We start from the raw sequence: 13,279 nt of genomic DNA, 5'->3' as shown, positions 1-13,279 counted from the left end.
AGGGCAGCAAGCCCAGCGTGCTGCACAGAGCCAGCTTGGCAGGGCCGGGACCAAGGCAGGGACAGAGCCCAGGGCTAAAGGAGAGAAGGACACAGGGGCAGATGCTGTGGGCTCTGGAAACCCCTGCCAGACTGAGTGATTCAGCCAAAACACATAGAAAATGTGAGGCAGAGCCAAGAACAAGGATGCAGCTCCATGGAGGTGTCCAGCAATGGGACACTTCCTTGGATACAGCAGGAAGGACAAGAGAAGGGTCACAGACCGTGCAGGAGCTCCTGCTGCAGGAGGTACCAGCCCAGGAGCAGCTCACGGAGCCATCCCAGCCCCTGCAGCTTGCTGGTGTGCAGATTTCAGCAGGGACAGCTCATTCTTTGCAGGGGCTGTGCACACACACCAATCCCAGCCCCCTGGCTAAAACGTGCTGCATCTTTGCTGAGGCGTCCCCAGTTAGCAAAACATGAGTGCTTTAAATAGAAAAACTCAAAATAAAGTGAGATATGAGATGCGTAGGAGGTGTTGTTGGGTGGCTTGTTTGAAATCAATGGAGCTGTGTGCTCAGGCTTGGTGAGCTCTGTTTGATTTACAGGAGGAACAGAAGCTGATGCAGATGTGGAGGTTTTGATTTATTCAAGAAGAACATGGTAGAGCCCAAAATAGGCAAGTTTCAGATCCAGACAGGTAGAAAACTGCCTCTCAGTAAGAGGCTTCTTGTTATTTGTCCTTGAGGGACTGCACCACATAAGTTCTTTCACACAAAGTTACAGCAATACTTAAATTATAGTGAATTCAGCATGTTTTCCTGGGCTCTCATTCCCATTTGAGGAATAATTTAAAGCAGCAAATCCCTTGGGGGTTTGACAGTAAAGACAAAGCAGGATTTGGTCAGCAGAATGGATTCTGCACTGGAAAAGGCAGCCAGAGGGGCAATGCCCTCTGGGGATCCCAGGAGAAAGAGGCTTCCCTGGGATGGAGATGATGAGCAGGGAATTACCAATAAAATCACAAAGCTACAGGAGGCTTGTTAGAACTGGATGTTCCCCCTGTGCTATCAGGGTAGATGGTTTTATCACAGTAATTGGTTGTTCATCATTTTCCTTTTCTCTGTATTGTTAAAAAGAAACCCAAACAAAGCAGACCTTCATTTTTCTCCAGACAGACAACCTGCTCTGCTGCTGCCTGGGCTCTGGGCAGGATCATTGGAATACAACACAAATAAAGCTATGGCTCACACAGTGACATAATTAACCATACAGTGTGAGAGGCCTCCAGCAGCCATGCATATAATCAATTAGAAATACACATTCTGAGCTTCCTCCCTTTGTTTCCATGAAAATGCACTTATGCACTTGCACTGAAACCCTCGGGTGGATTTTCTGCTGCTGCTTGTCCCACACAGCAACTTCTGCCCTGGCAAAGCATGTGCACAATGCCAGCACTCACACCAGAGGCATTTCCCACAGGCATCCCAGGCCAGGATCACAGAGAGCACCACTGATCCCTCCCAAAGCCCCAGCAGCACAGCTAAACTCTCCCACCTCATTAGCAGCTCTCCAGAATTCCTCCCCATAACATGTATTTCCCTGATGATGGGAAAAACCAGTGAAGTGGAAAATCCTTCTCTTGGACAGAAGCTTGGCAGGGCTGTCCCAGACAGGACAATCAGCATTTTACATCTTCTCAGCATCCCCCCAAACCTTGGGGCAGGACATTGCCAAATGCTGCAATAGCTGTTTTGCTTTATTGTTTCCCATACCACCAGCTGGCAGCATCATTTTTCCTTCCCCACTTTTCACTGTTCCTTCTGGGCTCTCTCCTCCTGTGGACCCTCCTCCACAGCCACATGTGGGGCAAGTGAAGCTGGGTGGGACCTTGCCCAGCCAGGATGTTCCACAGCTGTGCCAGACCCTGCAGGGCTGGGCTGACCCAGCCAGAGAAGCTCTGCCAGCCTCAGCCTCTGCACAGCCTTTTGTGCCACTCTTTAATCAGTGTGGAAGCTTGGAGCTCCATGGACACCTCAGCAGCAGCTTTTAGGATGCACCCAAGGTCAAACCTGATTACTGAGGAGGGATTTGAGGTTCATTAGTGGCTTGGAACAGAAGTGATTTGTTACAGCAGCTCTCCCTGGGCTGTCAGCAGTGCAGTGGGGGTGGTGGGCACGTCTCATTTCAGCTACAAGGGTTTGATTCTGACAGGTGACATCTGCAGGGATGCTTTTCCCTGGTCTTTTCCCTATTAACAGAAGCCACCTTGAAGGCACTCAAGTTATTATGAAATAAAAGGTCTGGCCCTGTCAGCTTGGGCCACCAACTGGTAGGAAACTTCAGGTTTGCCTCCCCTCCTATTCCCTCAAATTTTTTTCTGTGCTGAATTACTTGGACAGCAAATCCACCCAGCAAAGGGCAGCCACCCCTGAGCCCACCCATGGCTCTGATCTGGTATCAGACAACAGCTACTGAGCAATTTTGCCTGCACAGCAGGCTGGGAGAAGCATTTTGGGCACAGGGAGGGGACATCTGCCTCAGCCAGGAGTTGCAGTGTTTGCCCGAGGAAAGAGGAGAGCGAGCAGGTGAATGCAACAAACTGGGGATGCTGGAGCTGCTGTGACTTGTGTGGGAGGTGATGGATGCTCCCTGCCAGCTGCTTCAGCTCTTGCTATTTTTTGTCATTTCGTGGGCAGCACGGCCGGGGGGAGGCTCAGGGAGATGCTGAGCACGGCAGAGATGCAGAGCAAGCCCTGGCACAAAGCTCAGGGAAGCCACGGGGCAGCTTCCAGAGCCTGGGAACCACTTGCTAAGGGAGGCTTTAGAGATTTTTATTTCTCATGGATGGTGTTTGGGGGGTATTTCACACTGGGCAGCAAAACTGGCACCAGCAGCTTGGCTTTGGGCTCCACACCTGCAGCACCTGTGCAGGTGGGATGGGCTCTCCAGCCACTCCTGGGGTGGGGAAGGAGTGCAGCACAGCTCCTGCTCCTTATCCCAGCAGTGTTATTGCTTTTCCCTGAAAACAGGGAAAGAAGTAAAACTCACACCAAAGAAACCAGCCCTTCTCCTCTCTCTGGGAGAGTTTTCACATCCTGCTTGCACCACGACTAAATTAAAGGAATTAACTCCGTGGGCTGTTGGAGCTGCAGCTCCATTTGCTGTTTCCCCTGCACATCCCTCTGCCTGGATCCGCTGCTTGGGAGGAAGCTCAAGGAGAGGCACCACATTATTTTTAACCCAGCACCCACATGCTGTGTGAAATCCTAAAAAAAAAATAAAAAAATGTGCAGAGCCTTTCGCAGCCTCCCCGAGCGGCTCTGACTCACACAACAACAAAGGCACATGTGTGAATGGAAGTTAGAGATTTTATTTGAAATAAAATACCCTCTGTCATCATATGGGGCTAAACTGAGCTCATACAAGAGGAGGATGTGCCAGTTCAGGAGTTTTCCAGGTGCAGCCTTTAGCCTGTGGTGTTCCAGGGCAGGCAGGCACCAGCAGCCTGGGGATGTGAGCATCTCCACCAGGAGGGAAGGTCAGAAAGAGCAGGGAGTGCCCTCATCTCCCCTTTCACCGTGCAGGGCAGTGCCCTACAATGAGAAAAGCTGGAGGAGATGCTGACAGTGCTCTTCTCTCACTGCTGGTATTTCTGTTACCCTGCTGCACAAGAAGTGGAGCTCCCCCAGCACAGCTTCCCTCTGGGAGCTGCTCCTGGAACTGGACCCATCCAGGTTCCCCAGCACAGCCCCACTGGAGCTGTCCAGGCTGGTTGGAAAGCAGCTGCTTGCAGGATGAAGGATGGCTCTGGCCACAGCAATCTGATTTCAAAGGTCATGTTTTGGAAAGAAGTTTAGATGACATTAATTATTAAAGCCTCGTAACGCTTGCATTAAGGGTAATAGTTTTCCGTGTGATTTATATAGCACTGAAATTCATTACCAATCTTTTAATGATGTTAGTGTCAATCAGGCACAAGAATGCTAAATTACTTATCCCAAAAGGACCAGGAACTGATCCAAGGGGTTTGGGGATGCTCTCACTGCAGGCCTTTCCTTCCTTCTGCCCTGCAGTCCTTGCTGGTTGCTTTTATGGCTGTTTCTGATGGGTTTTTCTGAAATCCCACCTAATCAGTGTCCCAGACATGGTTACACTTGAAGGAGTAGCAAATGCATCCTGTTAAAGAGTGTTTTCCTGGAGGTGTCCCTGGAAATGTTGAAGCTTTGATGAGGTTTTATACAAATTGTTGCAGAATGTTTTATGTGGATTAGGAAGTCTCCCTGTTATGGACACTGAGATTTATGAAGTGTTCTGAATAGAGGAGCAAGGTAAGGGGGGATGGATCAAGGCCTCAAATAGGAAAAACAGGAAAGATAGGACAGATGTGGACCAAGCTCTCTCTCTCAGGCACACACACAGAATTCATTTAGTGTGTGAATAGGTCATGATTTTTGCCAGCCCTGATGGGCAAGAGTAAGATCTAAAATATTTCTAAGCAAGCTTCCACTGTAGGGATGTCTGGCTTTTTTAGTTTTATTTCCTCACCCAGGTAGGGTGCTTTAATTGGCTTTGGAGTTATTTCCTCTCCTTCATCAGACTGTGCAACCAGCTCTGCTGGGGTAGGACGTCAGGCACTGACTCAGGGACCAGGGACAGGCACTGGAAGTGGCAGCTGGTGTCTGACACTGTCACCCTGGCAGCAAATGCAGCAAGGCCCTGGAGAAGGAGACAGCACTGACTCATTTCCCATGAGATCTGCCTCATTCTGTGCCCTTCCTTTGGGAAAGAAGGAAAAAAAATAAAAAGAAACAAAACCTTTGCAGGTAACTCTGTGGGTCCAGCCCTGCCACTGACGTGTCCTCGCCAGATCCCCATTTCTCTGGGTGCAGCACCACTTTGGGAAGGTGACAAGTGACAGATGCAGCCAGGGAAAGCATCCCTTTGAGGACAAGCCATCCACACATGGCAACAGCTGTCCTGATTTGGGCCCCTGATTGATTTGCCTTTGCCTTACCACAGCTCCCCAGGGAGCAGGTGGGATTATAATTACCTCGTGGTAATTAATGCAGTCATCATTTCAGCTACCCAAGCAGTTCTCAGAGGAGCTGGTTTTATTTGCAGCTCACACACCAGCTCTGCAAAAATATTCTGAGATTTCCGAATCAAATACCCAAATCTCTGAAGAGAGGCTGGGGCTGGGGGAGGCAGGCACGAACACTTGGTGTGATTTATCTTGCTGGGAACATTCCTGATGGAGATGTTCTCATGCATGGATGTGGCAGGCATGGAGAGCTTCAGCCTCTCCTGCAGAAGCTTTTAACACTTCATTTTCCTCAGAACCACCAGAATCTTGCCTGCTTAGAAAGAGTCAAACAAAGATGCACTGTTACAGGATTTTCCCCTTTTCCAAAGCAGCCCATGGGCTCTCACCACCCTCTTGTGGCAGCTGACTCATCCCACCGAGAGGTGGGTTTGTCCTGCTGATGAGCACACGGTCTGAGGTGGGCTCTCCCACCCCTGTGAGCCCATGTCCAGCTACCCATGGCTCTGCCAGGCTTGTCTTTCCCCAAGGAGATGGTTCAGAAGTTCATGTCCAAGCTGTCACCCCAAAAGCCAACAGCCCCTGGGATGGGCACTGGGGTGTTTTGGCCACAAATCCTGGCCAGGGGCTGGGGCTGCAGCTCTGGCAGAGTTGAGCTGAGGATCCCCTTCCTCCTGCCCTGGGTCCACAAGCTCAGGGCAGGGATGGATCCCCAAGTCCCTGTTCAGCTCTGCAGAAAGCTGAGATGTGCTCATCTCTGAGATGATGTGCTCATGGGCTTCAGAAGCTGAGCTCTTCAGATGACAGATGTGAAGTAGCCTGGAAACTCTTTGGAAAAAAACCCAGAATTTCAACCATTCCTTTGGGCAATCTCAGCCAGACTTCTGCAAAGGAAAGGAACCCAATAACTGAATTAGCATGAGACTCAATCCTGTGAGAGCAGGCAGGAAAGGGAGCTGTCTGTCAGCTTGTCACAATATTTGGACATTGCTTTCAAGTTCTGAAAACAAACGATGTCAGTGTGAACGAGGCGTGGGGTGGCCGGGGCGGGTGGGACTGGGAGCCGTGTTGGGTCCCCCAAAACCCCCAAATCGTGGCACAGGTGGGTCCCCAAAGGGTCACCAGTCACTGGACTGGGGGAACAGCCCCTCCTCCCAGGATGGGATGAACCAGCTCCTGGAGGTTCCCTGGCTCTGGCTCTCCCAAGGAGGGCACATCCCTCCAGCACCAATCTCACCCAGCTCTGAACCACCTCCCATCTCACCCCTCCTGGGCTCTGGGGCTGCTTCTCCCACACCTGGAGCAGCCCAGCACCTCCAGGCCAGCACACAGAAATCCTCTCACAGCTTTTTTTTGGTAAGGTGGTTTTTTTCCCCTCTTGGTTCATTAACAAGGTTAAAATTCTGTCTCTGAAGAATCCAGACTGGGCAACTTCTGTGGGAGATCACACCAACCTCTCTGCAGCCTCTGGCCCTGGGGGAGTCAGTTTGGAAAGAAAATTTCATCAAGGCAGACCAAACTCTCACAAAAGTAATGATGAGTATTTTTATTCATACACACTTGCTTTGAAACTACAATTAATACTTAACAAAAGCATTTCATGCAAACAAAGATTGAAGATACTGCGAATTATGAAACAGAACAAAAAAAAAAGATGCTGCAATTTGTACATCAGTCTTGCCCACTACACTTCCAATGGTTGTTTTTTTTTTTATCTTTTGAAAAATGAATGGCCTCTCCAAATTTTCTGGTAGCATCTTGCAGATAAATAATATGAAAATAAATAATGTTCTTCTCCATATAAATACAACATTTGGATCTTAAAATAATATTTAAAAAATTAATGTGTTCAAGAACTCCATTTTTTTAATAAAAAAAATTAAAGTAGCATACAGTCATTTGAGAAGTTTCAGGTGTTCTCTGTACTGTTGTGCAAAACCACAGAGTGTTGGGAAATGCACATTTTTAAAAGAGCCAACGAGCTTCATTTTGTTGAAATTGTTTTTTTTTTTACATTCATTCTGATAACATGGTAAAGAACAAATGAAAAATTTGGGGAACAAGTCATAGATTAAATTTTTATTACCCCTGCAAGAACATTGTTTTCAGACTCCAAGGCCAACAGTGGGTACAAACACATAATATAATTAATATTTTCAGTGAATTGGGGCTCTTGGCCGTGCACTCAGCACCCAGGGAGCTCTGTGGTTCCCTTGGAAGCCAAGCCAGGAGTGTGAGAAGCTCTGGAAGGAGGGAGCCCTTGGCAGTGTCACCTCAAGGGGTTCAAAGAGAGGGAAAAAAAATCAAATAGTCCTCAGGAAAATGTTTGTAAAAATCATGATCATTTTGCTTTCTATTACAACGTTCCTGTCATTAATAATTATAAAACTAATGAAACATCAGCTGCAATGTCCAATGTAGCCAGAGTGAGAAATGAGCTTCAATGGCAGCTGAGTGTCAATGTTGCTGCTGCTCAACCTGCACTGTTTCAAATCATTAACTTAATTTACTTATTTAGGTCAACTGACATCAGTGGAAGAAAAAAAAACAGCTTCTGGAGCAGTTTTCTTTTAAATTTGAGCTACAGTGTCACAGACAAGGAAAAAAAAAAGCACAAAGACACATTTACAACACAGAAATATTTAAAATATCAACAGAAAAGATCAGCCTGTCATGGGTGGACCAGCTGCACAAAGAACAGAGCTCCCCCTTCAGCAGGAATCAGTAAAAATGGTACTAGAAAACAGCTGTGCTGACTTTATTCACCCAAAGGGAATCTCCCTGTCCAAGAATCTTCTGCTAAGACTTCCAAAAACATGGAATTTTAAAATTGCACATGAAAATCTCAGTAGCTGGAAAAGAGGGAAGTGCAGCTGAGCAACACAATCAGCAAACACCACTCCCCACCACACCCTGACTCCAGGTACAAAAGCTGGACTCCAGATTCTGTAAGAAATGTATCAGATCTGATTTTATTTCTCTTCAAACGCTTTCAGCAGAGTTACTAAAGTTCTATAAAAAAGTAGAAAGGGCACGGTATAGTCAGCAGTACCATGTGAATCCAAGAAGCTGATTTAATATTAAAAATTATAGTAATACTTACACAACTCTTTTCAGGTTAAGAGTGAATTAGAAACATTGCCCAAGAAGTCCTCACCCCTCCCTGTGGGGTCAGGAAATATTATTACCCCCATCCTCCAGGTGAGGCAGAGAGGTTTAACAAGGGCTCTCTCCTCTCAAGGTTTTCCTGGGAACAGGAGGGCTGTAGTGCATGGTGATTATCCATGGTAAGGCTGTTTAATTCCCAGCTATTTAATTGTTACTGGCACAGTGAGGGAACAGTGAATGTTTATGGAGTCAAATCTTATTTCTGCAACTCAGCTATTTCAGATCCCATCTACAAGTGCAGGGCTGAAGGGAAAGAGTGCTTTTAGCTTGTTTACTTTTTGACTACTTGGCAGCTCAGTGCCCACCTGAGAGGGAATCATCAAACACAGCCCACACTCATGTTTGCAAAGAGACAAAACCCCTATGTACAATAACTTATGCAAATGAGTAAAAGAACTGAAAATCACATTAAATATTTCCAGAAGTTTCCTGGCAGGTCCAAAAGCCTACTGTAAACTCAATATACTCTCAATATGCTTTCTACTCGTATCAAAGCTTTATTATTGGATTGTTATTATTATTATTGATTATTTCCAATGCTATGCTTTGCACAGTAAGGAGGATCTGCCCTCCCTGCTCACTGCATGTGTCTCCTATGGCATTGAACTGGGATTGCATCCAGAGGCCCTGGCTCAGGAAACACTTCTCAACTGGTACCACTCCATCCTTGGACATGTCATCTTTCCAGCTAGAAGACAAGTTCCTCTCTTGCTTGACCTTACTAGTTTTAAAGAAGTCCAGCATTATTGAATTGGATTCACCCCAAAAGCCAGGATGGATTTCAAAGGCCAGCAGCATTCAGAAGTGATGAGTTTTCTTGACACTAACAGCTGATTTCCAGAAAAACTTTCTTCAGTTTGTAAAAGGAAATTTAATTGTATTTCTGGAAAGAACGAAGAATCAGAAAGCTAAATTGCATTTCTCCTCCAAACTGGATTAAGAAGGAGTGTTTTATCATGGGAATGTGCTCTCTCCTCCTCACATATGTGCCAACCTTGCTCAGAGCACTGAGCCTGGCTGGAGGGTGGATTTGCTGTCCTGGAGTCCCACCACCCTGCTCTGGCCACTCAAAGGTGCACAAAAGCACCCAGATGACTGAATAATGACAAAATTTGCCTAGGAGCCAGTTAAATCCCATTTGACCCCTGAAAACCCCGGGGAAGTTTTACATGGCAGCCCTTGCCTTTCCTGGCAGGAATGGGGCTGCCCTGGGACTCGAGCACAGGGATGGAAACAGCTCCCAGAACTTCCAGCCCAGCTTCAGTGCAGTACAATTTTCAATCACAGCTCCCAGAACTTCCAGCCCAGCTTCAGTGCAGTACAATCTGTAATTTGCCTTTTGGGAATCTTGGTGGCAACGTGGGTGTTGGGAGTTGCTATCAAACACAAGTGAAAGAGAAGCAGCTCTAATGCCTCTCCTTCTGTTGATACATGTTCTCTAGAAAACCAAATCCTGTGAAAAATATTATATAAATAACATCTGTCTCTAAAGAGATATGAAAATTCTGACTGGATTCTTCAGGTTTTCCTTGCCATTGCAATTTTCTGGATTCTGAGCAGCCAGTGGGAGTTTTTGGGAAAGGTCAGAGGGCATCAGGAGGAGCAGGGAGGGGTAACACAACGAATCCCTGCTTCATCCAACCCTGCCTTGCTCCTGCAGGACCCAAGAGCTCACAGTACCTTTTCCTGAGTGTTACAGAAACCTCCAGAAGACAGCATGTATGCCACAAGCCCAGGGACCTGAGGTAATGACATTAAAGAGGAATTTCTGTTTCTACAGAAAAACTGGGAGGCAAACACAAGGGCAGAAGAAACTGGGTGTGAGAAGCAGCCAGAAAAGGAGCAGGTCTGTCCCAGGGTCAGACCAGCCCTGTGTCCTGGTGTGAGCAGCACTGACTGTCACAGCTGGGCCAGCAATGGGACTTCCTGGAAAATTCAGATTTCATCAGGAAAACAGAACTGTGGGAACATCTACCCAGGGGAACTCCTGCCTGGATTCTGGCTTGGTTCAATTTTGCCCCTGTTCTGCTTTGTTTACTCCCCAAATCTGTATGCTGGTATTTCTCCCAGTATTTTCCTTTTTCAAAAGTGTCTTTTTCACTTCACATTTTAAAGACAAGCACAATGGCACCTCTTGGCAGACTGGCATAGCTGAGAGTCCCTTCTTTATTAAAATCTGAGACTCAGTAATCTGTTATCTTAATTCAATCTATTACCTTCTACAATTCCTACCCAGATTTTACTAAACATGCTAATAATATTCAGAGAAAAAAAATGTAATGAATGCTGCATTAGGCCACATGCTTTATGGTGAATACTGTTGTTTTTGAAGTACATAATACACAAAGGAGAAAATGAACTCCCAGTCTTGGCTGACAACATATTTGACACAGAAGAGTTTAAAAATTTTCCTCCTAAAATGTTTGAAGTCCTGTTTGTTTAGCTGAGGATCTGAGCTCCTGTCATTGGCCAAAGCCACACCTTGGAATGCCAGGGCTCCATCACCCCGAGATCTCCTCGTGCTGGGGGCACAGAAGGGCTGGGACAGGGCAGCACTTGGACTCCTGGAGTGTGGGAATGCACAGCCTGGCCCAAACCCACGTTCCCAAGGGCCCTGCAGGTGCAGGAGCCCAACACACCCACCCTCCACATCCAGCCACGTTCCCTCAAGCACTGCCCAGCTCACCCCGAGCTCCAGCCACCCCTCTGCTCCCACCTGGCAGGATTGGATCTCTCTGACAGAATCTTTGGCACAGGTTCCATGTTTTATTGTCAGAAAAGATGATTAGAAAGTTGCTTCCCCTCCCACCCCACCCCGTTACATATTCTAGTAGAAATTGAAGTATTTCATGGCAAATATCTTACTTTTTGAATATGTTTTACATGCTGGAAAAACTGTAATCAGTCTGCATGCAGCAACAGAGACATCATGCTTCTGGCATCATCATGCACATCTGACAGACAAAAAGTGCCTGTGGCTGCTAATGGGATCAAGGCAGGAGGAAAAAAAAAGGGAAATGCACCAACTACTATTTTACATGCTGTAACAAAACCCAAATATGCACAAAACATTATTTACTGATATTTGAGCTAATATCTTCTGGTATCTTGTAAGAGGAAATATCAAAATTTTTAATCTAAGTGATAGGAGAGGAGAAGATTGCATTAATTACAGTGTTCATCATTGCAAATAAAGTCTATTTCCTTCTCTGCAAGTAATAAGCAGATGTGAAATGAAAGCCTAATTGAACCTCGTATAAAACCTGCAGGTAGCAATTATTATTTAAAAGTATATCTACTTTTAAAAAAAGAGATTATACCCTAAGCCAGTAACAATATTCAAAACCTAAAGTAAAAATCAAAACAATAGCAAGAAAACATTTAGCTAAATCTAAATGGTGTCATTCAGAACAAGAACTTTCACAAATAAAGCACAAGTTGTTTTATAAAATTTTTATAATACTCTTTATGCTTGATACGATTATGTCAATAATATAGATCTGCTTATTATTAACCCTTATTATTAAGAGTTATTACTAAACATGCAAAATTCATTGCATGAAGCATATGTAAAACGTATTAAATTCCATTCTATCAATAAAACAAGTTTTAGGTGCTGCTTCTTTCAGGCTTGATTATTCTACAGCCCAAAGTTTGCTGAATTACAACTGATTATTTAAGACTACACTTGATTTTCATGAGTTATTCTGGAGAAATCAGGAAGTCACTCGGGGCTGCATTTTTTTGTTAACTTAGTATACATAATGCTTTCTTCAATTTACTGCCCTATACTGCAAACTATAAATAAACACATGTAAATAAGACTTAAGGAATTACAGTTTTTGTTTTACATTCCAGGTTAATAAATTTCATAGTAAAATATTGGTATTAGAACCAGTTAACAGTAAACTTGAGGAGTGGTGTAAATTAAACCAACTGAACAGACAATGGCACCCTGGATCACAGAATAATCTCATGGAGATTAAAAATTCACAAAAGTATTATTAAAATTATTACTATTATTATTATTATTATTATTATTAAAGACAAAAATTTCACCCTTGAGTTTATCACATGCTACTCTTAGCACAAATCCTACAGATGTGGCCACCACCCGAGCGCTTTTATTTGGGATTTTACAGGATCAGTTTGCCAAGCCTCAGGCTCCAATTTGACTCCACCCTCCCTCCCACCCATTCCCAACTATTTTTTGTTTTTCCTGCCATATTTTGCAAACACTTTCAGCAATGTTTCTGCAACGCCTCTCCCCCTGGAGCTGAGTCTCTGGTGCTGCCCCAAAGTCTCTGGGGAGCGCGGGGAGGACGCTCCCACCTCCCAAGGAATAAATACTCCAGGTGGCTTCTCCTCCAGACCACGTGCCAGATGTTTTCCCAACACAACAGAGCGGAAAAGGGAGCAAAAGGACAGTGGGAAGTTACAAAATGTAGAACGTACCAAAACATGGGGAAGTTTGGACAAGTCAGTGGCGACTTCTAGAAGAAAAAGTGGGCACTGTACACTAATTTATCTCCTGTTAAGACAACATCACTGCTGCAAAGCCCAAATCCTGACTAAGTGGCCCTTCCCTCTCCTCATACCCTCTAACCCTACAATTTCCAGGCCCAAGTGGAATCAACAAGGCGAAAGCCTAAAAATTGTAGGGTTACAACTGTTCCCCAGTTGCTGGGATTTGTTCTGCTGCCTCATGCTACATTTTCTAACAGGGGGTGCACGAACTGGGGGTTGACATAAGAGAACCCTTCGAAATCTGTTTGGTCTATGTTGGCAATGACCAGCTGATCTGGAGGCGTCAACACCGGCTGTCCTCGTGTGAAGAACTTATCGAAGTTTTCAGCCCCTTTGCCGCACTGCAAGGGAAGAGAGAAGCAGAAAAAAAGGCTGAAAAATGTCAGCAACGCAACAGCAGAGCTGTCAGGATACATACAGGATGCAAAGCTTTCCCTCTTTCTTAGCAGTAGTTGAGGGAAAATTTTATTTCCTGATATTTTGACAAAAAATCCCAGACAAACGGTGAAGTTTTAATAGCTGAATCCTGATCAAAAGCAGTCAGAAAGGTTTCCATCCATCA

The 13,279-nt window shown here is 45.5% G+C and overlaps 1 protein-coding gene across 1 annotated transcript in view; it reads right to left on the bottom strand.

Annotated features, from left to right (window-relative positions):
• Positions 1-6,553: 6,553 nt before the first annotated feature.
• PRKCA (protein kinase C alpha) overlaps positions 6,554-13,279 on the bottom strand; it is a 141,428-nt gene continuing 134,702 nt past the window's right edge. The window contains exon 17 of the mRNA XM_056505734.1: positions 6,554-13,058. Within this exon, the coding sequence (XP_056361709.1) occupies positions 12,894-13,058 (165 nt within the window). The 3' untranslated portion in view covers positions 6,554-12,893. The remainder of the gene's footprint in view (positions 13,059-13,279) is intronic.

This window comes from Oenanthe melanoleuca, chromosome 18 (genome assembly GCF_029582105.1).
Source record: "Oenanthe melanoleuca isolate GR-GAL-2019-014 chromosome 18, OMel1.0, whole genome shotgun sequence".
Taxonomy (NCBI): Eukaryota; Metazoa; Chordata; class Aves; order Passeriformes; family Muscicapidae; genus Oenanthe; species Oenanthe melanoleuca.
This window is presented reverse-complemented; position numbering and strand designations above follow the sequence as displayed.